Source organism: Bufo bufo, chromosome 5 (genome assembly GCF_905171765.1).
Source record: "Bufo bufo chromosome 5, aBufBuf1.1, whole genome shotgun sequence".
NCBI lineage: Eukaryota > Metazoa > Chordata > Amphibia > Anura > Bufonidae > Bufo > Bufo bufo.
In genome coordinates, this window is record NC_053393.1 from 80,454,509 (window position 1) to 80,476,071 (window position 21,563).

General features: G+C 44.0%; 1 protein-coding gene across 1 annotated transcript in view; it reads right to left on the reverse strand.

Moving 5' to 3' along the window:
• The window catches only part of TMEM67 (transmembrane protein 67), a 72,519-nt gene extending 63,109 nt beyond the window's left edge, over positions 1 to 9,410 (reverse strand). The window contains exons 1-3 of the mRNA XM_040434308.1: positions 9,049 to 9,410; positions 5,510 to 5,595; positions 5,293 to 5,383 (exon numbers count right to left, since the gene is read on the reverse strand). Coding sequence (XP_040290242.1) covers positions 5,293 to 5,383; positions 5,510 to 5,595; positions 9,049 to 9,241 — 370 coding nt within the window. The 5' untranslated portion in view covers positions 9,242 to 9,410. The remainder of the gene's footprint in view (positions 1 to 5,292; positions 5,384 to 5,509; positions 5,596 to 9,048) is intronic.
• Positions 9,411 to 21,563: the final 12,153 nt, after the last annotated feature.

Consider the following 21,563-nt stretch of genomic DNA (forward strand, 5'->3'; position numbering starts at 1 on the left):
CTCCTCACTATTACCTTCTCATTGGTGGCGCAGCGGCAGCCGGATCACAGTGGAGAAGGGCTCTCTCCTTCTCCACTGTGCCGGCTGTAATGTTTTAGACGCATTCAGCACTGTGACGTGTGTCTGCCCCTATGACGTCACTAAAACACTGCGGTAATTAAGAAATGGCGATATTGTTGTTTCTTAATACCGCGGTATATCGTTAATACCGGTTTATTGCCCAACCCTACGCTGCGAACCTGTTCATTTCTATAGCTGCACTGCGATCCTTAGTCGGGGGACAACTGTCGTGCTCAAGATTGCTGCATAGCCTCAACCTTCAAGAACAAAGCTCCTTGTGCAACACCATTTGATTCCTACTTCCCAGCCATTATATCATCAGATCTTATCTGAATTAGGCCAGACACAGAGGAGTTCAGTGTGAGAAACTCGCGGCGTGTGGCAGTGTGAGTTCCCGTTCTGACCTCTGCTCCTCTGACAGGATCATATAGCAGTATAGCGATTTATAAGGGTGTGTATTACTGTCCTGGAATCTATTGAATTACACTGGCATAATGCTGTCATTTAGTGAAATTTTGTAGATTCCAGGACTTTTGGGGTCACAAAGCATTATAAATCCTTATAATGCTGTGTGATCCTGTCAGAGGGGGAACTCACACTGCCACACACAGCGAGTTTCTCACAATAAACTTGCTTGTCTGTGTCTGGCCTTAGGCTGTGTGCAAGCAGAACAAAGCTACTTTCACTTCAGTGCAACAGCCTGCCGGATCCGTAACTACAGTGTACATCCGTGAGCTGCCGGAAGTCCACCCAGCCCCATTAACTATAATGGGGAGCAGTGTACATCAAAAACAGCTGTGCGTACACTGTAGTTACGGATCTGGCCGGCTGTTCCCCTGCTGGAATGAGTAAACGCCAGTGTGAAACAGGCCTTAGACAAGCAACATAGTATATGGATTGCAGCAAGCACCATTCAGACGAATGAAACAGTCACAGAAAATTCACGCTAAGGTCTCCTTGCCCAAATTTTTTTTTAAAAACACCAGCATTTATTTTAATGCTACGTGCCTTTTAATGGTGTTTTTTTTGTGTTTTTGTTGCATTTGTGCAGTGTATTTTTTCTTACAAATACTGTGGCTTAGTACATGCATTTTTTTCTGCCATTTCTTTTGCCATCTATGCATTTTTAAACAGGAAAGTATGTACCCCTCATATGTCATTTCCTCTGTAGATCTCTATTAAAATAAAAAAGCAAACACACATTGACACATGTATTTTTTCAAGCTGGGGCGAAAAAAAAAAAACTGTGGATGTATATGGCACAAAACCGCCAGAAAATGAGTCAAAAAGGCCATAGCAGGATCTAGTTGCAAGTTAAACAAAAAAACACCATGAACACCAAAGAAATGCAAGTGAAGAAAACGCCAATAAAAAAAATATGCTCCGGCCACGGCTCTGTGTTCCATGAATTCCCGTACACTTTCAGCTGAAATCTGGAAGTGGTATTTCTGCAAAAAAACAACGTTATGCTACATTCACACTAGCGTTCGGAGCGGGTCGGATCCGCTCCTATAATGCAGACGTTTGCATCCGTTCAGAACGGATCCGTCTGCATTATAACTTAGAAAAATTTCTAAGTGTGAAAGTAGCCTGAACGGATCCGCCCAGACTTTACATTGAAAGTCAATGGGGGACGGATCCGTTTGAAGATTGAGCCATATTGTGTCATCTTCAAACTGATCCGTCCCCATTGACTTACATTGTAAGTCTGGACGGATCCGCTTGCCTCCGCACGGCCAGGCGGACACCCGAACGCTGCAAGCAGCGTTCAGGTGTCCGCTCGCTGAGCGGAGGCTGAACGCTGGCAGACTGATGCAATCTGAGCGGATCCGCGTCCACTCAGAATGCATTAGGGCTGGACGGCTGCGTTCGGTGCCGCTTGTGAGCCCCTTCAAACGGAGCTCACGAGCGGACACCTGAACGCAGGTGTGAAAGTAGCCTTAAAGAAATGCAGCAAAAATGTCCAAAAAACCTATGTGAGGGTATATGCACATGGTGTGTATTATGCACAGATGTTCTGAGTGGATTTTGCTGTGGAAAATACTCAGCATAAGGCCTCATGCACACGACCGTTGTGTGCATCCGTGGCCGTTGTGCCGTTTTCCGTTTTTTTTTCGCGGACCCATTGACTTTCACGGATCCGTCCCCTTGACTTGCATTGTAATTCAGGACGGATCCGTTTAGCTCCGCACGGCCAGGCGGACACCAAAACGACTTTTTTTTCATGTCCGTGGATCCTCCAAAAATCAAGGAAGACCCACGGACGAAAAAACGGTCACGGATCACGGACCAACGGAACCCCGTTTTGCGGACCGTGAAAAAATATGGTCGTGTGCATGAGGCCTAAGGCCTATTGCACACGACCGTATGGCTTTTTCAGTGTTTTGCGGTCCGTTTTTCACGGATCCGTTGTTCCGTTTTTTGTTTCCGTTTTTCCGTTCCGTTTTTCCGTATGGCATATACAGTATACAGTAATTACATAGATAAAATTGGGCTAGGCATAACATTTTCAAAAGATGGTTCAGCAAAAAACGGAACGGAAACGGAAGACATACGGATGCATTTCCGTATGTGTACCGTTTTTTTTTGCGGACCCATTGACTTGAATGGAGCCACTGAATGTGATTTGCGGGCAATAATAGGACATGTTCTATGTTAAGGCTCCATTCACACGTCCGCAAAATGGGTCCGCATCCTTTCCGCAATTTTGCGGAATGGGTGCGGACCCATTCATTCTCTATGGGGACGGAATGGATGCGGACAGCACACAGTGTGCTGTCTGCAGCCGCAATTGCGGAGCGCGGCCCCGATTTTGGGTCCGCAGCTCCGCAAAAATATAGAGCATGTCCTATTCTTGTCCGCAGCTTGCGGACAAGAATAGGTATTTCTATGGGGGCGCCGGGCGTGTGAATGCAGCCTCGAACGGAAAAACGGAAACGGAATGCATACGGAGTACATTCCGTTTTTTTGGCGGAACCATTGAAATGAATGGTTCCGTATACGGACCGTATACGGAACGCAAAAAACGGCCAGTAAACGGGAAAAAAAAAAAAAACGGCCTTGTGCAGGAGGCCTAAGGCCTCTTTCACACTACCGTATGGCTATTTCAGTGTTTTGCGGTCCGTTTTTCACTGATCCGTTGTTCCGTTTTTTTGTTTCGGTTGTGTTTCCGTTTCGGTTCTGTTTTTCCATTCCGTTTTTCCGTATGGCATATACAGAATACAGTAATTACATAGAACAAATTGGGCTGGGCATAACATTTTCAATAGATGGTTCTGCAAAAAACGGAACGGATACGGAAGACATACGGATGCATTTCGCTATGCATTCCGTTTTTTTTGCGGACCCATTGACTTTAATGGAGCCACAGAACGTGATTTGCAGCCAAATATAGGACATGCTCTATCTTTGCACGGAACGGAGATACGGAAACACGGAAACGGAATACATACAGAGTACATTCCGTTTTTTTTGTGGAACCATTGAAATGAATGGTTCCGTATACGGAACTCAAAAAATGGCCCGCAAAACGAAAAAAATAAATAAAACTGTAGTGTGAAAGAGGCCTAAAATACAGCACCAGCTAAGTAGATGAGATTTTCAAAAACTCATATACACAATGCTAAATTTTTCCACACGGGTGTGGATTTTGAAATCTTCAGCTCATAATATTCAGAAAGCTGCAGGAGGACATGAAGGATGAACACAGGATTATAAGCTTTTAAATTTGTCCCAATTTTGTAAGATTTGAGATGAACCTTTTGAACATACATTTAATGGGTTCATACTGGGCAACAAGATATTCATCACAATGACATTCAAAGGGTACGGCCACATGGTCAGGTTTTCAGATGCAATTTTGGAAGTCAAAACCAGGAGTGAATTCAAGAAAAAGAAGTTGAGTCTGTCCTTTATATGTTCTTGGCTTTTATGATCCACAACTGATTTTGGCTTTCCAAAAAGAAAAGAAAGCAAAACCTCTGATGCCACCCCATGTAAGGTAGCTATCCTATGTCAATGCTCAACCTTTTAAACAAACCTTGAGACATTACTTGGATAATAGGTAAGAAGGTACATCATCTGCCGACAGCTGTTTCATGGGGATTGCCAACTATCCCAAAACAGCTGTCTACAGATGAGGTACTGGGAGGGTACTTTCACACTAGCGTTTTTCTTTTCCGCCATAGAGTTCCGTCCTAGGAGCTCTATACCGGAAAAGAACTGATCAGTTTCATCCCCATGCATTCTGAATGGAGAGGAATCCATTCAGGAAGCATCAGGATGTCTTCAGTTCAGTCTTTTTTTACTGATTAGGCAAAAGATAATACCGCAGCATGCTACGGTTTTATCTCCGGCCCAAAAAACTGAACACTTGCCTGAATGCCGGATCTGGCATTTTTTTCCCATAGGAATGTATTAGTGCCAGACCGAAAAATATGAAAGAAATTACACCGGAAAGACAGATCCGGCATTTTAATGCATTTGTAAGACGGATCAGGATCCTGATCAGTCTTACAATTGCCATCAGTTGGCATACGTTTTGCCGGCGACGGAACTGCTTGCCGGATCACTCTGCCGCAAGTGTGAAAGTACCCTTAGTTATAATCCCAAATTATGCTTCTAGGCAAGTTTTAGAGGTCGAGCATTGACTTATTGCAGGGATTGCCAACCTGCGGCTCTCCAGCTGTTGTAAAACTACAACTCCCACTGTAGGCTGATAGCTGAAGACAGTCTGGGCATGCTAGGAGTTGTAGTTTTGCAACAGCTAGAGAGCGTCAGGTTGGCCATCCTTGATTTATAGGATAGCTACCTTACATCTGGTGGCATCAGAGGCTCCACTTTCTTTCCTCTTTGGAAAGAGAGCCCATCTGCATGCCTATTATCCCTGTAGTGTGACATCACTGTGTTTATTATCCCTATACTGTGACATCACAGCACTCGTTTATCCCTGTGAATTAGGGAGACTACAATAATCATACAGCTTTTCATGTACTGAACTTGCAGCTGAAGGTGGTCAGGTCGGAGTGGAGCACCATTACAAGTTTTGCTATAGGACCCCATGATCCCTGAAGATGAAAGCCTACCCTGACTGCCTTGCATTACAAGCTCCTGCCCGCCAAGTCTATAATACATTCAGTAGGGAAAAATCCAAGTGGCCCCTGTGCAGTAAAATGCCACTACTTCAAATGACCAAATAGTAAATTCCACGTGTTATAAACATATATTACAAACCGAGGATCTTCCCAGAAGGACACTGGCAGCTGCCGTATGACGTTAATCCAGCCGGACATTTAATACAATTCCACCCATCGGTTGTAACTCCCTGAAACAAAATACAGATCCTTATAAGACGGTGGAACCATACGAAATACAGATCCTTATAAGACGGTGGAACCATACGAAATATCTGGTAAATTACATTTACTTTACAACCAAGTGAAATACTCACCAAGCTGTCAGGACACTTCTGACAACTGACACTATTATCATTCTGGGAAAGCAGCTTATATCCGGGGAGACACTCACAGGACAGGCCTGAAATAAGTAGTGCAGCATGTCACTTTATGGCAGCAGTTGAAGGGGCTGTCTGAAATTTTTTTAAAATTGGCCATGTGGTAATAGCATAAAACAAAATAAAACAACCAGAATCTGTCACCAGCGACTTCTCTATTTAACTCTTTGCATAGACCAGGGTTGGACCAACCTGCGGCCCTCCAGCTGTTGTAAAACTACAATTCCCACCATGCCCTGCTGTAGGCTGATAGCTGTAGGCTGTCTTTGCATGCTGGGAGTTGTAGTTTTGCAACAGCTGGAGAGCCACAGGTTGGCCATCCCTGGCATAGACACATAACTGTGGTTCACCTGATTAAAACGCTGTTTTTATTTTTGTTGATCCGAGGTTTTGTTCCTGAGCTATGATACTTCTTCTTGCTATGCAATGTAGGTCTTTAATGCAATGGGGGCATCACCATTGCTCTTGTTGTACCCAAGCTCCACTCCTTTCTGGGGTCAGCCATTCCCTGGCTGCTTTGATTGACAGGCAGTGGGCAAAAGGATTTTTGGTGCGCTTCCTCACCAAAAACAACATGCGTTACTTGCAGTTTTTGGTGTGGATTTTCCGCAGACCCTGATCTTCCCTTGAAAAGGGTGAAATCCGCACCAAAAATCGCACAAACAGTTGACATGCTGCAGATTATTCGATTTGTTTAATCTCATACACGTAGCTGGTACTGAATTACGCTGTGGTTTTTCTGCATATAAATCCCCAATAAAAAAAACGCACATAATCCGCAAAGTGTGCAGGTAGCCTTAGGGCCCCTTTCACACGAGTGTGACGGATTAGGTCTGGATGCGTTCAGGGTGCGTTTAGGGTGCGTTTAGTTTAAGTTCAGTCAGTTTTGTCTGCGATTGCGTTCAGTTCAGTTTTTTCTGCGCGGGTGCAATGCGTTTTTCACGCGCGTGATAAAAAACAAAGGTTTACAAACAACATCTCTTAGCAACTATCAGTGAAAAACCCATCGCACCCGCACTTGCTTCCGGATGCAATGCGTTTTTCACGCAGCCCTTCTATGGGGCAAGGGCTGCGTGAAAAACGCAGAATATAGAACATGCTGCGTGAAAAAAACGCTCATGTACACAGACCCATTGAAATGAATGGGTCCAGATTCCGTGTGGGTGCTATGAATTCACATCACGCATCACACCCGCGCGGAAGACTCGCTCGTGTGAAAGAGGCCTTAGGCCTCTTTCACACGGGCGTCCCGGATCTGCTCCGGATGCGTTGCGTGTGCATTGCGGGAAACCCGCGCGAGTGCGCAGGCAATTTCAGTCAGTTTTGACTGTGATTGCGTTGCATTGTTCAGTTTTTATCGCACGGGTGCAATGCGTTTTGCACTAGTGTGATAAAAAACTGAATGTGGTACCCAGACCCAAACTTCTTCACTGAAGTTCGGGTTTGGGTTCGGTGTTCTGTAGATTTTATTATTTTCCATTATAACATGGTCATAAGGGAAAATAATAGCATTCTTAATACAGAATGCTTACTAAAATGTGGCTTGAGGGGTTAAAAAATAAAAAACATTAACTCACCTCATCCTCTTGTTCGCACAGCCGGCATCGTCTTCTTTCTTCTTCTTTTGGGACCTGCAAAATGACCCTTGATGATGTAATCGTGCTCACCACGTGGTGACGTCAGCGCAGGTCCTGCTGAATGAAGATAGAAGATTACATCACCAAAGGTCATTTTGCAGGTCCTGAAAGAAGAAGAAAGAAGATGATGCCGGCTGCGCGAACAACAGGATGAGGTGAGTTCATTTTTTATTTTTTTTTAACCCCTTAGTAACCCCTTAGTAAGCATTCTGTATTAAGAATGCTATTATTTTCCCTTGTAACCATGTCATAAGGGGAAATAATAGTGAATTTACTTTAATGGGGTTGCTCATCCCGATCGTCTCCTAGCAACCACGCGTGAAAATCGCACCGCATCCGCACTTGCTTGCGGATGCTTGCGATTTTCACGCAGACCCATTCATTTCTATGGGGCCTGCGTTGCGTGAAAAACGCAGAATATAGAACATGCTGCGATTTTTACGCATCGCACAAGTGATGCATGAAAATCACCGCTCATCTGAACAGCCCTATTGAAGTTAATGGGTCCGTTCACCTCACGCATTGCACCTGCGCGAAATTCTCGCCTGTGTGAAAGGGGCCTTAAGGGGTTATCCAGGGTTTTACTCTGATCGTCAGGGGTCTGCCAGCTGGTTTGTGGTAGCTCAGGATGAAGTTGTGTAGTTCCAGCGGTAGAACTGCCTTGGGGGGGGGGGGACTCCTGCCAGTGGAGGACCTATACTGGAGACCAATAGTGAATTCCTAGACTACCCCTGTTAGATCAGTGAGGGTGCGACCACTGGTACCTTGACGGATTACTGGTCACCCCACACACCCATGAGCGTCGTACTTTGAATGGGAGTTGAAAGGGTTTTCCAAGATTTTATAACTGATGACCTATCCTCACGGTGGGGGTGGGGGTCCGACTTCTCAGCTGTTTGAGAAGGCACCAGCGCTCACAGTAGCGACACAGACATCTCCCTGCTCACCAAGCACAGCGCCGTACATTGTATAGTGGCTGTGCTTGGTATCAAAGCTCAGCCCCATTCATTTACATGGGGCTGAGCTGCACCTAGGCCACGTGACCGATGAACGTGACATCACATGGTATCTTCTCAAACAGCTGATCAGCGCTCAGATACTGAGAATAGGTTATCAGTTATAAAGTCTTGGAAAAAACCCTTTAAAGGGGTTATCCAAGACCAATAATGCTCCCCCCCCCCCCCCCCCCGTTCCCGTTGCGGCCTGCTATTGGCTGCCCGCTCCCCTTCCCCTGCAGTTGTTTTCATCCGCTTGACAGGGAGATGCAGCGGCGGCTGTGCTGGCATCAGAAGCAATGCGTGTGCCAGGGAGCGAGGAGCATTATAGGTCTTGGATAACCCCTTAAAGGCTTGGCCTCCATGGGGTTGCAGAACTTTGAGCACTCCCAGTGGCCAATAGGTGCACAAATATAAAGGTACCGTAACATACCGTATCGGTACTGGAAAATTTGTGACTATTGGCCACTGTGTCTGGATGGGCTTATGGCTCCTACATGGAGGGCCACAATACAGGTCATAGGAGCAACATTACCAAATACAACAAACTAACAGTAAGAAATTATATATATATATATATATATTACTGCAGCTACACTGACTGATTAGTATTGTGCCCTGTACACCTGCTTCTACAGACCCCATGTATACACAGACAAGGTGGAGCAGTTGCTCATAGTAACCAATCAGATTCTTGCTTTCATTTTCCCGCCTGGGTAAATAAGGAATACAATGATCTGATTGGTTGCTATGGGCTGCTCCCGGGCGCGTTGCCTGCGCTCCTGTATATATAAAAGGTCCTGGTCATACGCGTTCAGTCTGCGGATGGATCTAGGAACTGTACCGTCGTGGCTGGGCCGCTGTGTGCTCGGGCACTGTACGCAGGAGAGGTTCCCCGGGTGGTAGTACTGCTGCGCCGTGCAGTCCTGAGGACGCTGCAGCGGGATGGCGTAGCACACCGCCGTTATGTACAAGCACTGCAGCAGCCCGAGGCCTCCGTGCCGGGAGCCGGAGAAGAACCGCTTCCCTGTGTCCATGATACAACAGGCGGCGACCCCTGAGGAGGGGGTGGGGAAGGGATAAGTGGGGACATGCAGGAGGAGGGGAGAAGGATGGCGGGAGCGGCTTCCATGTGCAGCAGGGGGCTTGTCTCTGTGGTGCTCTGGTTTGCAAGCTGTGCAGACATGGCGGCTGTGTGCCGGTATATAGCTGCACAGATACCATGAGGGAGGTTTATACAACCAGTGTGTAGGGAAGTGAACTCCCCATACAGACCAATCCGGTGGCTGCTTTCATCTGCCAAAGGAAGAGCTCGATTCTTATTGGCTTTCCTCCTGCACTGGTAATACACTGACAGGCAATGCATTATAATACAGATGTATTGTAATGCATTGCAGAGAGGATCAGACCCCAAAAAGTTGAAGTTCCAGAGTGGAACAGAGATAAAAAGTTTTTTTCATAAAAAAAACACGTTCCTTTCCCCTAAGGGCTCATGCACACACCAGCTGTTCTGTTCCGCAAAATACGGAACGCCATCTGTAATTTTTGCGGACTGCAAAATACATATGGTCGTGTGCTTGAGCCCTAATACAAATAAAGTTGTAAAAAAAATAAAGACTTTAGGTATGGCCGTGTCCGTAAACGACCGTCTCTATAAAGATATCGCATAATCTACCCCGTCGGATATATGCGGTAAAATATTTTGCCAAAGGAAGACATTTTTTGTCACCTTACATCACAAAAGGTGCAATACCAAGTGGTCAAAAAGTCAAATGTACCTGAAAAAAGTACCAAACTGTTACCTGATCCCGCAAAAAATGAGCCCCTTCATAAGACAGTTGCCCAAAGAAAAACACATGGCTCTCAGAAAATGGAGACACTGAAACATTTTTTCATAAATGATTTTATTGTGTAAACCTGAAATAAATTAAAATAATAAATAAATAGTAGACATATTCGGTATCATTGCATCCATGACAAACTGCTCTATAAACATATCACATGACTTACCCCCTAAGGTGAATGCCATAAAAAATAACTGCCAAAACAACCAATTTTTTGGTCATCTTGCCCCATAGAGAGTGAGTGATCAAAAAGTCATACAGTATGTACCCAAAAATGGTACTAATAAAAATGTCAACTCTTCCCACAAAAAAAAAACCCCTACACAAGACGGCAGAAAAATAAAAAAAATATGGCTTTCAGAAAATGGAAGAGGAAAAAAAAAGGGAGAGGAGGCAGCGCCTCGTGTGTGGTGCTGTTTAATATTAGATAATGACATAATTGTGCTTACCCTCTATAGTTGTGAGGAGTCACAACTACTATGTCACGCTTTGCTGGTATTGCCCGACCAGCATACGGGATGCCTGCGCTGCTGCCTGGGTTCCTACCCGTGACAGAGATGCCGTAATCAGGATAAAGAGATCAGTGAAGGAGTAAAAAACTATTGGAACCTCTGTATCGGCGCTGTCAGCAGAGATGCAATACCAGGTAAGTATTGGTAAAAAGGCAGATGATAATTTTTTTCAGGTCAACGCGTTTAAAGGGGCGGAACGCCCCTTCGTCAGGGCAATGATAACACATAACATCAGCAGACAATGATTTATAAAAGCATTTTTTCGGCGCATATTACATTGGATTCTGTAATTATTAATAGTTTCTGTAAGGGTGTGCTTGAAATGTGTGGACGAGTCCCAAACAATGTCTCTAATTTGTATTAAAAGGAGATAAGGGGGTAGATAATAATAAAGGGCCCAGGGTGAACTTCCACAGCTTAATCGTGTTTCGTGTGATCGAATTGGAGATGTCCTCCCACAAATTTTTACCTTCTAAGGCCTCATGCACGCAACCATTGCAAACTGCGGATCCGCAAAAAACGGAAGCCGCCCGCGTGCCTTCCGCAATTAACGGAACGGGCGGCCCATTGTAGAAATGCCTATTCTTGTCTGCAAAACGGACAAGAATAGGACATGTTATATTTTTTTGCGGGGGCTACGGAACGGAGAAACGGATGCGGACAGCACACGGAGTGCTGTCCGCATCTTTTGCGGCCCCATTGAAGTGAATGGGTCCACATCCGAGCCGCGTGCATGAGTCCTAAGAGCAATAAAGTTCTTAGGGGAATTTGTGAAAAGGAAGATTCCGCTAGTATATCTAAGCGATCAGTATGTGGCCTAAGCCATTCCATGCATCTCACACCCTGTAAGCTTTGTAGTACAAAAAGAAGTCTGCTAGACCCATGCCTCCTTTTCTTGTTGGCGGAATGGTATAGGAATGTTTAAGCCTAGGTTTCTTTTTACTCCATAGAAACCCTGATAGTATGAACCTTAATTGTGTAAAGAAAGATTGTGGAAGAGGGACAGGGAGAGCTTGTAGATATTAAAGTACTTTAGGTAGAATTATTGTTTTAATCAAGGACCGCCTACCGAACCATGAGGTGAAAGCGATTTCCCATGAGTCCAACAGAGTTTTGATGTTTTGTGGTAGTTTCTGGTAATTTTCGTTATATAGATTTTAAAGACCCAGAGTGATGTTAACTCTTGACCATTTGTAGGGGGTAAGAAGTTCTAATTTTTTTTTGCTTTTGCAAGTCCAACGTCACGTTTAACACCTGTGATTTAGAGGGATGAATTAGAAAGTTGGACATCTGTCCGAAATGGTCAAATATCGCTTTAATCGCTGGGAAGGCATTGACAGGGTTCGTAATGATCACCAACAGGTCATCTGCAAAGGCAGCTAGTTGATGTCGGACCCCTTGGAGATGTATCCCCTGAATTCTGTCATCTTGTCTGATGGCTTGAAATACGCACTCCACCATCAAAACAAAAAGCAAGGGGGTAGAGGGGACATCTCTGCTGAGTTCTGTTGGTGATTTTAAAGGGAGGTCAGAAGGAACCATTTACCATGACTTTAGCAGAAGGGTCTTTATACATTGCCATAATAGATAAAATAAATTGTTCTGGGACCCCAAATCTATGTAGAGCCCGTTGCATGAAAGTCCAATCTATGCGATCAAATGCCTTTTCGGCGTCCGTGCCCAATAAGACTAGAGGAACAGATCGTCAAGAGGCGTGTCTTATGATATGTAGCAAACGGGTGGTATTCATTCCTCCCTCCCTTCTGGTGACAAAGCCTACTTGTTCACTATTTATAAGATTTTTCAGTCGTATTGCCATTAACTTGGCAAACAATTTTAAATCAGTGTTTAATAGCGAGATGGGTCTATAGCTAGCGCATACCGTATTGTCTTTCCCTTCTTTGGGTATGATAGCTATGTGGGCCATCAGCATCTGGGATGGTAAATCTTCTTCTTTCAATACCCTATTGCATAAGTCTAGGAATCTAGGGAGTAGCGAAGATTGGAAGGTGCGGTAATATAGTAAGGGAAGTCCATCTGGGCTAGGACTTTTATGTAGAGGGGAAGATTTGAGTATCGATTCTACTTCGTTTAAAGGGCTTCTGTCACCCCACTAAAGTGATTTTTTTTTTTGGGGCTAGTTAAATTAGTTATATAGCGATATATGAAAATATAATTGTGTTACTTACTTTGATCCAGCAGTTTATTCAAAAAACGAAGTTTTATCATATGCAAATTCGGTCTCTACCAGCAAGTAGGGCGGCTACTTGCTGGTAGCTGCTGCAGAAATCCGCCCCCTCCTCTTGTTGATTGACAGGGCCAGCCGGGATCTCCTCCGGCCAGCCCTGTCGGCATTTCAAAAATCGTGCGCCTGTGTTGATTCGGCGCAGGCGCTCTGAGATGAGGAGGCTCGTCTCCTCAGAACTCCCTCAGTGCATCTGCGCCGATGACATCACCGAAATAGAAGACGTCATCGGCGCAGGCGCACTGAGGGAGTTCTGAGGAGATGAGCCTCCTCATCTCAGAGCGCCTACGCCGAATCAACACAGGCGCGCGACTTTTTTGAATAAACTGCTGGATCAAAGTAACTACACAACACAAGTGGAGTGCAACCACACTATTTATCAATAAAAAATAAATTTTATTCATATAACAGTTAAAATCATGACATGTTATACACAATGTGAGTATTACTAAGCAGGGACAAACACAGTCATACATCACCCTGTCAGCACACCCCTCTGAATACTACTCAAAGGTATACCCCCCTTATTTGTGATCAATGAACAGGGAAAGAAATTTCCTGGTGAATGTTCAGAAATGGGGATATGCAGTGTGGAAACCTATCTAGATTACAGGCATGCCTCCCTTACAACTGATTACCGCAAAAACCACGGCACAGACCACCTGGGTCAAATACAAAAACCGAGGGTGCATCAAGTAGGGATGGAACATACCGATGTGACGGGGGCTGCTGGCAGGGTCGAAGCGCTCCTCAACGCGCGTTTCGCGTAATTTGCTTCCTCAGGAGGAGTTGATGAACGGAGAAATGAGGGAGATTTAAAAAGGGGCCGCTCACCTATCGAAAGCTCTGATTAAAATCATGTGACCTGTTCAATGACTCCACGTCAGTACAACGGCGCATGACCTGTCGGCGTCCGCAACGTCCTGGAACTTCCGCCCTTCCCCTGAGGCCGATGGAGGAGAGGGCGGTCACACGTCAATGACGTTGATCGCCGTCGCCACCACCTAAGCCTTCACAAGAGAGGAATAGCCGAAGCCGGCGCGCGGACCGGCAGGACATGCGCACACATAACGCAGGGGAATCACAATGGTGGCGGTTACTGCAAATATTCACATGTATCCATTCAGTGCATCAAAAAAGATTTGGAACCAAGTCCTGTGTATTACAAAAAGGTGCAGATAATATATAATATCAATCACAATAAATAATTGACATAATATAATGTGAAAGTGCAAGTGCACTTAAAAGTGAAAGTGCTAAGCAAAATTAAGAAGGGTAAAACTTGTAAAAACTTGAGCAAGAATGAATATAAGGCCCTCAAGGAACTAAAAGAAATGGAGGGGGTGGTAATCAAAGCAGCAGATAAGGGAGGGAATATTGTGGTGTGGCCACTGGAAATGTATGAACATCAAGCATTTAAACTACTGAAAGATAGGAATTGTTATAGATCCCTGCCTGATAACCCCCTTATCTGCTTTCAGAATAAACTTGAAACAATCCTGAATGTAGCAGTGGATAAGAACGTCATTCCGAAAAAAATTAAAGACAATCTTATGGTTCAACATGTAAAAGTGGCAACATTCTATATTATTCCAAAAGTCCATAAGAGTAAAATCGACCCACCTGGACGACCTATTGTTGCAGGTAATGACAGCCTCAGTGAAAATATCTGTAGGTTTGTTGATTTTTACCTGCAACAATTGGTGATCAGTCTTCCTTCCTTTGTACAGGACACTACAGCTGTTTTAAACAGATTGGAAGGAATACAGCTAACAGAAGAAATGATCCTAGTGACGGCTGATGTAGAGTCCCTTTATACAAGTATACGTCATGAGGATGGATTGCGTGCTATTTCGGACTTCCTAAAAAGTAATAACTTAGAACCCTCTTTCAACCAACTGCTACTTCAATTATTGGATTTCATATTACATCACAATTTCTTTGTCTTTAAGGACAGATTTTATTTACAGACACAGGGCGTTGCGATGGGGGCCACGTGCGCCCCATCGTATGCCAATCTGTTCTTGGGAGCGTGGGAGAGAGAGATCTTCCATGGTGGCCTCCTTAAATGTATCGATGGGGTCCACAATTGGACTCGATACATCGATGACATACTGTTCATATGGGAGGGCACCATGGAAGATCTCAATACATTCATGAGTGATTTAAATAACAATGTGTCTAACATCAAGCTCTCCTTTAAAGCAGGACGTGAGGTTGACTTTTTGGACATAAAAATCAAGGCTGATGATGAGGGAAAATTGCATACTGAGATTTACAGGAAAACAACTGCTGTCAATTCCCTATTACATGCGAATTCCGCGCATCCTAGATCAACCATTGACGGGATTCCCAAAGGTCAGTTTATACGTCTTAAAAGGATATGTTCAAATGAAGCCACTTATTTGGAGGAAGCTGAGAAATTAAAAAATCGGTTCAGGGAAAGAGGGTACAGTAATAGACAGATCAAAAAGGGAGTTCAAATAGCGAAGACACGCAAAAGGGACAAACTACTGTGCCCGAATGAGGAGAAAAAGAGTGGAAAAATAACAACCACTTCCAATCAAGATATAAGGTTCATTACGAACTATAATAATCAGTGGAAACACCTACACGAGATCTTGAATAGGCATTGGAGCATCCTTAGGACTGATAATAAATTAACTAAATGCATCCCAGAGAGACCATTGCTGACTGCAAGACGCTCAAAAAATTTAAAAGATACATTAGTCCGCAGTCATTATGTACCTGGGCGAATGACAGATTCCCGAATAATGACCAAGGGGTCATACCCATGTGGCGCATGCAAGGCATGCGCCAACATGGATAGATTTACCCAATTCTCAGACTCTGATAAAAGTAAAACTTATGAAATCAGAGAATACATTTCCTGTTCGTCCACTGGAATCATTTATTATGCCACTTGCCCATGTGAAAAAATTTATATTGGTCTCACCACAAGAGAATTTCGCAAAAGGATACGCGAACATGTGCGAGACATAGAAAAGGCCAAAGAGGTCATGGATCTTAATGAATTAAAAACCGTGCCCAAACATTTTAAAATTTACCATCAATGCAATCCAAATGGATTGCGGTTTAGGGGCATAGATAAAGTACACCTGGGGATCAGAGGGGGCAATTACAGTAAAATCCTGGCCCAGATTGAGACGAGATGGATATTTCGTCTCAAAACTCTGACCCCCAGGGGACTAAATGAAAGCTTTGGCTTTGGTTCGTTTCTCTGAACAGTGGCATTATTTTAGGGGGGGAATGGGGTTTATACCCATTGTTTATTATACACATATCCGTCATGTTTGGATGAATTTATCTGTATACTAATATTTGTTTTACGTTGTTCTAGTTTGCCGACTCACTGTGAATGCTGATGTTTTTCCATGACTCATCTTCTTTTTGAACTACACACAACGGATGATCCATGTCTTGGAATTTTTTAAGCTGTGGCCTTTTTCAATGTGTATTTATTCTATCAGCAATGGACCACTATGGCGATTATGTATGCACTGGTTTTTAGAATTATGATCCGGTAGAATTTTGATATTATAATCTGTATTATTATGCACTTATGATTGTTTTATATATCTAGCACTAAATTATTGTTACGACTGTGATAGTTGAATTCATATATAAAAATTGGCAATAGTGATATTTATAAATTGTCAATAATGATATATGCACTGTATGGCGGCATGGCTGTCATTTATTGTTACCTCATATTGCACTTGCACTTTCACATTATATTATGTCAATTATTTATTGTGATTGATATTATATATTATCTGCACCTTTTTGTAATACACAGGACTTGGTTCCAAATCTTTTTTGATGCACTGAATGGATACATGTGAATATTTGCAGTAACCGCCACCATTGTGATTCCCCTGCGTTATGTGTGCGCATGTCCTGCCGGTCCGCGCGCCGGCTTCGGCTATTCCTCTCTTGTGAAGGCTTAGGTGGTGGCGACGGCGATCAACGTCATTGACGTGTGACCGCCCTCTCCTCCATCGGCCTCAGGGGAAGGGCGGAAGTTCCAGGACGTTGCGGACGCCGACAGGTCATGCGCCGTTGTACTGACGTGGAGTCATTGAACAGGTCACATGATTTTAATCAGAGCTTTCGATAGGTGAGCGGCCCCTTTTTAAATCTCCCTCATTTCTCCGTTCATCAACTCCTCCTGAGGAAGCAAATTACGCGAAACGCGCGTTGAGGAGCGCTTCGACCCTGCCAGCAGCCCCCGTCACATCGGTATGTTCCATCCCTACTTGATGCACCCTCGGTTTTTGTATTTGACCCAGGTGGTCTGTGCCGTGGTTTTTGCGGTAATCAGTTGTAAGGGAGGCATGCCTGTAATCTAGATAGGTTTCCACACTGCATATCCCCATTTCTGAACATTCACCAGGAAATTTCTTTCCCTGTTCATTGATCACAAATAAGGGGGGTATACCTTTGAGTAGTATTCAGAGGGGTGTGCTGACAGGGTGATGTATGACTGTGTTTGTCCCTGCTTAGTAATACTCACATTGTGTATAACATGTCATGATTTTAACTGTTATATGAATAAAATTAATTTTTTTTTGATAAATAGTGTGGTTGCACTCCACTTGTGTTGTGTAGTTTCATATATTGCGGGAGTGTACCTCCTTTGTTAGAGACCGCGCGTGATTTAATGGATCAAAGTAAGTAACACGATTATATTTTCATATATCGCTATATAACTAATTTAACTAGCCCCCAAAAAAAAACAACACTTTAGTGGGGTGACAGAAGCCCTTTAAGGTAAATGGGCGGATCAAGGATTTTTCTTGTGTTTCAGAAAGAGAAGGTAGTCTCAATGAAGATAGCCATAAGTCTATTTCCTGTGCTCTGTCTTCTCCTATTTGCTGAAGGGGGGGGGGGGGGGGGGTGTAATATTGTAAAGGTTTTTGTAAAATTACCTAAAACGGAGAGCTATCTCCTCTGTTGTCATGAGAAGAGAAGAAGACGCTGTTTTAATCGAGTGTATATAAGCACGGGATTTCCTCTTTTTAATTTATTATAGCATGAATTTAGAACTTTTATTACCGTGGGCATAATATTTAAATCTTGCCGAGAGATATAGTTTGGCTGTCTTTGAATTCAATATATTTTTGAGTGAGGATCTTAAGTTATTTAACTGCTCTAATGTGGTGTCCGAGAGGTGTTTTTTATGTAAAGATTCCAGTTCTTGAATTTGTTAATATAGTTTTACCGCTTTTAATTCTCTTTTCTTTTTGAGATGAGCTCCTAGTGATATTAAATTACCTCTGATTACAGCCTTGTGGGCCTCCCAGACCAGACCGGCTTTTGCTTCCGGTGTAGAGTTTAAAGTGAAATACTCCTCAATCAAGCCTGATAACTTTTTAGTATGTTCTGGATCATCTAATAGCCTCTTATTCAAATTCCAGTTGCTCATGGGCATCTTGAATTGTTTGGATGTGAAATCTTTGTTTGGATGTGAAATCTAAAAACACTGGAGCATGATCTGAGAGCAGTAAACTGCCTATGTCAGCCTTTTTACATGAAGTTAGAAGATAATATGGTAGGAATAGGTAGTCGAGGCGCTGGTATGAGCGATGTGCTACTGAGTAAAAGGTGTAGTCTTTGCTGGTGGGGTGCAGTGACCTCCAAACATCAGCCAAGCCTAGGGATGCTAAAGCATCTTTAACTCGTCTCAGAGCCAGGCGGGAGGTAGCAGTGGTACTCGTAGAAGAGTCTAGAGTGGGGTTCAGGGTTAAAATTAGGTCTCCCCCCAAGACCACCACCCCCTCAGCAAATTCTTGTAGTAGACGTAGTGTGTTGCAGATCCATAGAGATTGTGAGGAGTTGGGGGCGTAGATATTCCCTAAAGTGTATGTTTGTCTCCCCAAAATCCCCTTTACAAAAAGAGAAATCTCCCTTCTGGGTCTGTGAGAGTGGAACGCACCTCCAGCGGGAATTTTTTATGTAGAGCAATAGAGACTCCTCTGGATGCAGATGGGGAGCCCGTACTGTGGAACCATTGATTAAATTGGAGATGGTTGAAACGTGGTACGTGACCAGCTATAAAATGGGTTTCTTGTAGCAGTGCAACACTCACCTTATGTTTGCGTAATTGATATACACTGCTCAAAAAAATAAAGGGAACACAAAAATAACACATCCTAGACCTGAGTTAATTAAATATTCTTCTGAAATACTTTGTTCTTTACATAGTTGAATGTGCTGACAACAAAATCACACAAAAATAAAAAAATGGAAATCAAATTTTTCAACCCATGGAGGTCTGGATTTGGAGTCACACTCAAAATTAAAGTGGGAAAACACAATACAGGCTGATCCAACTTTGATGTAATGTCCTTAAAACAAGTCAAAATGAGGCTCAGTAGTGTGTGTGGCCTCCACGTGCCTGTATGACCTCCCTACAACGCCTGTGCATGCTCCTGATGAGGTGGCAGACGGTCTCCTGAGGGGTCTCCTCCCAGACCTGGACTAAAGCATCTGCCAACTCCTGGACTGTCTGTGGTGCAACATGACGTTAGTGGATAGAGCGAGACATGATGTCCCAGATGTGCTCAATTGGATTCAGGTCTGGGGAACGGGCGGACCAGTCCATAGCATCAATGCCTTCGTCTTGCAGGAACTGCTGACACACTCCAGCCACATGAGGTCTAGCATTGTCTTGCATTAGGAGGAACCCAGGGCCAACCGCACCAGCATATGGTCTCACAAGGGGTCTGAGGATCTCATCTCGGTACCTAATGGCAGTCAGGCTACCTCTGGCGAGCTCATGGAGGGCTGTGCGGCCCTCCAAAGAAATGCCACCCCACACCATTACTGACCCAAAGCCAAACCGGTCATGCTGGAGGATGTTGCAGGCAGCAGAATGTTCTCCACGGCGTCTCCAGACTTTGTCACATCTGTCACATGTGCTCAGTGTGAACCTGCTTTCATCAGTGAAGAGCACAGGGCGCCAGTTGCGAATTTGCCAATCTTGGTGTTCTCTGGTAAATGCCAAACGTCCTGCACGGTGTTGGGCTGTAAGCACAACCCCTACCTGTGGATGTCGGGCCCTCATATCACCCTCATGGAGTCTGTTTCTGACCGTTTGAGCAGACACATGCACATTTGTGGCCTGCTGGAGGTCATTTTGCAGGGCTCTGGCAGTGCTCCTCCTGTTCCTACTTGCACAAAGGCGGAGGTAGCGGTCCTGTTGCTGGGTTGTTGCCCTCCTACGGCCTCCTCCACGTCTCCTGATGTACTGGCCTGTCTCCTGGTAGCGCCTCCATGCTCTGGACACTATGCTGACAGACACAGCAAACCTTCTTGCCACAGCTCGCATTGATGTGTCATCCTGGATAAGCTGCACTACCTGAGCCACTTGTGTGGGTTGTAGACTCCGTCTCATGCTACCACTAGAGTGAAAGCACCGCCAGCATTCAAAAGTGACCAAAACATCAGCCAGGAAGCATAGGAACTGAGAAGTGGTCTGTGGTTACCACCTTCAGAACCACTCCTTTATTGGGGGTGTCTTGCTAATTCCCTATAATTTCCACCTGTTGTCTATCCCATTTGCACAACAGCATGTGAAATTGATTGTCACTCAGTGTTGCTTCCTAAGTGAACAGTTTGATTTCACAGAAGTGTGATTGACTTGGAGTTACATTGTGTTGTTTAACCACCTCAGCCCCCAGTGCTTAAACACCCTGAAAGACCAGGCCACTTTTTACACTTCTGACCTACACTACTTTCACCGTTTATTGCTCGGTCATGCAACTTACCACCCAAATGAATTTTACCTCCTTTTCTTCTCACTAATAGAGCTTTCATTTGGTGGTATTTCATTGCTGCTGACATTTTTACTTTTTTTGTTATTAATCGAAATTTAACGATTTTTTTGCAAAAAAATGACATTTTTCACTTTCAGTTGTAAAATTTTGCAAAAAAAACGACATCCATATAGAAATTTTGCTCTAAATTTATAGTTCTACATGTCTTTGATAAAAAAAAAATGTTTGGGTAAAAAAAAAATGGTTTGGGTAAAAGTTATAGCGTTTACAAACTATGGTACAAAAATGTGAATTTCCGCTTTTTGAAGCAGCTCTGACTTTCTGAGCACCTGTCATGTTTCCTGAGGTTCTACAATGCCCAGACAGTACAAACACCCCACAAATGACCGCATTTCTGAAAGTACACACCCTAAGGTATTCGCTGATGGGCATAGTGAGTTCATAGAACTTTTTATTTTTTGTCACAAGTTAGCGGAAAAAGATGATTTTTTTTTTTTTTTTTTTTTTTCTTACAAAGTCTCATATTCCACTAACTTGTGACAAAAAATAAAAAGTTCTATGAACTCACTATGCCCATCAGCGAATACCTTGGGGTCTCTTCTTTCCAAAATGGGGTCACTTGTGGGGTAGTTCTACTGCCCTGGCATTCTAGGGGCCCAAATGTGTGGTAAGGAGTTTGAAATCAAATTCTGTAAAAAATGACCTGTGAAATCCGAAAGGTGCTCTTTGGAATATGGGCCCCTTTGCCCACCTAGGCTGCAAAAAAGTGTCACACATCTGGTATCTCCGTACTCAGGAGAAGGTGGGGAATGTGTTTTGGGGTGTCATTTTATATATACCCATGCTGGGTGAGAGAAATATCTTGGCAAAAGACAACTTTTCCCATTTTTTTATACAAAGTTGTCATTTGACCAAGATATTTATCTCACCCAGCATGGGTATATGTAAAAAGACAC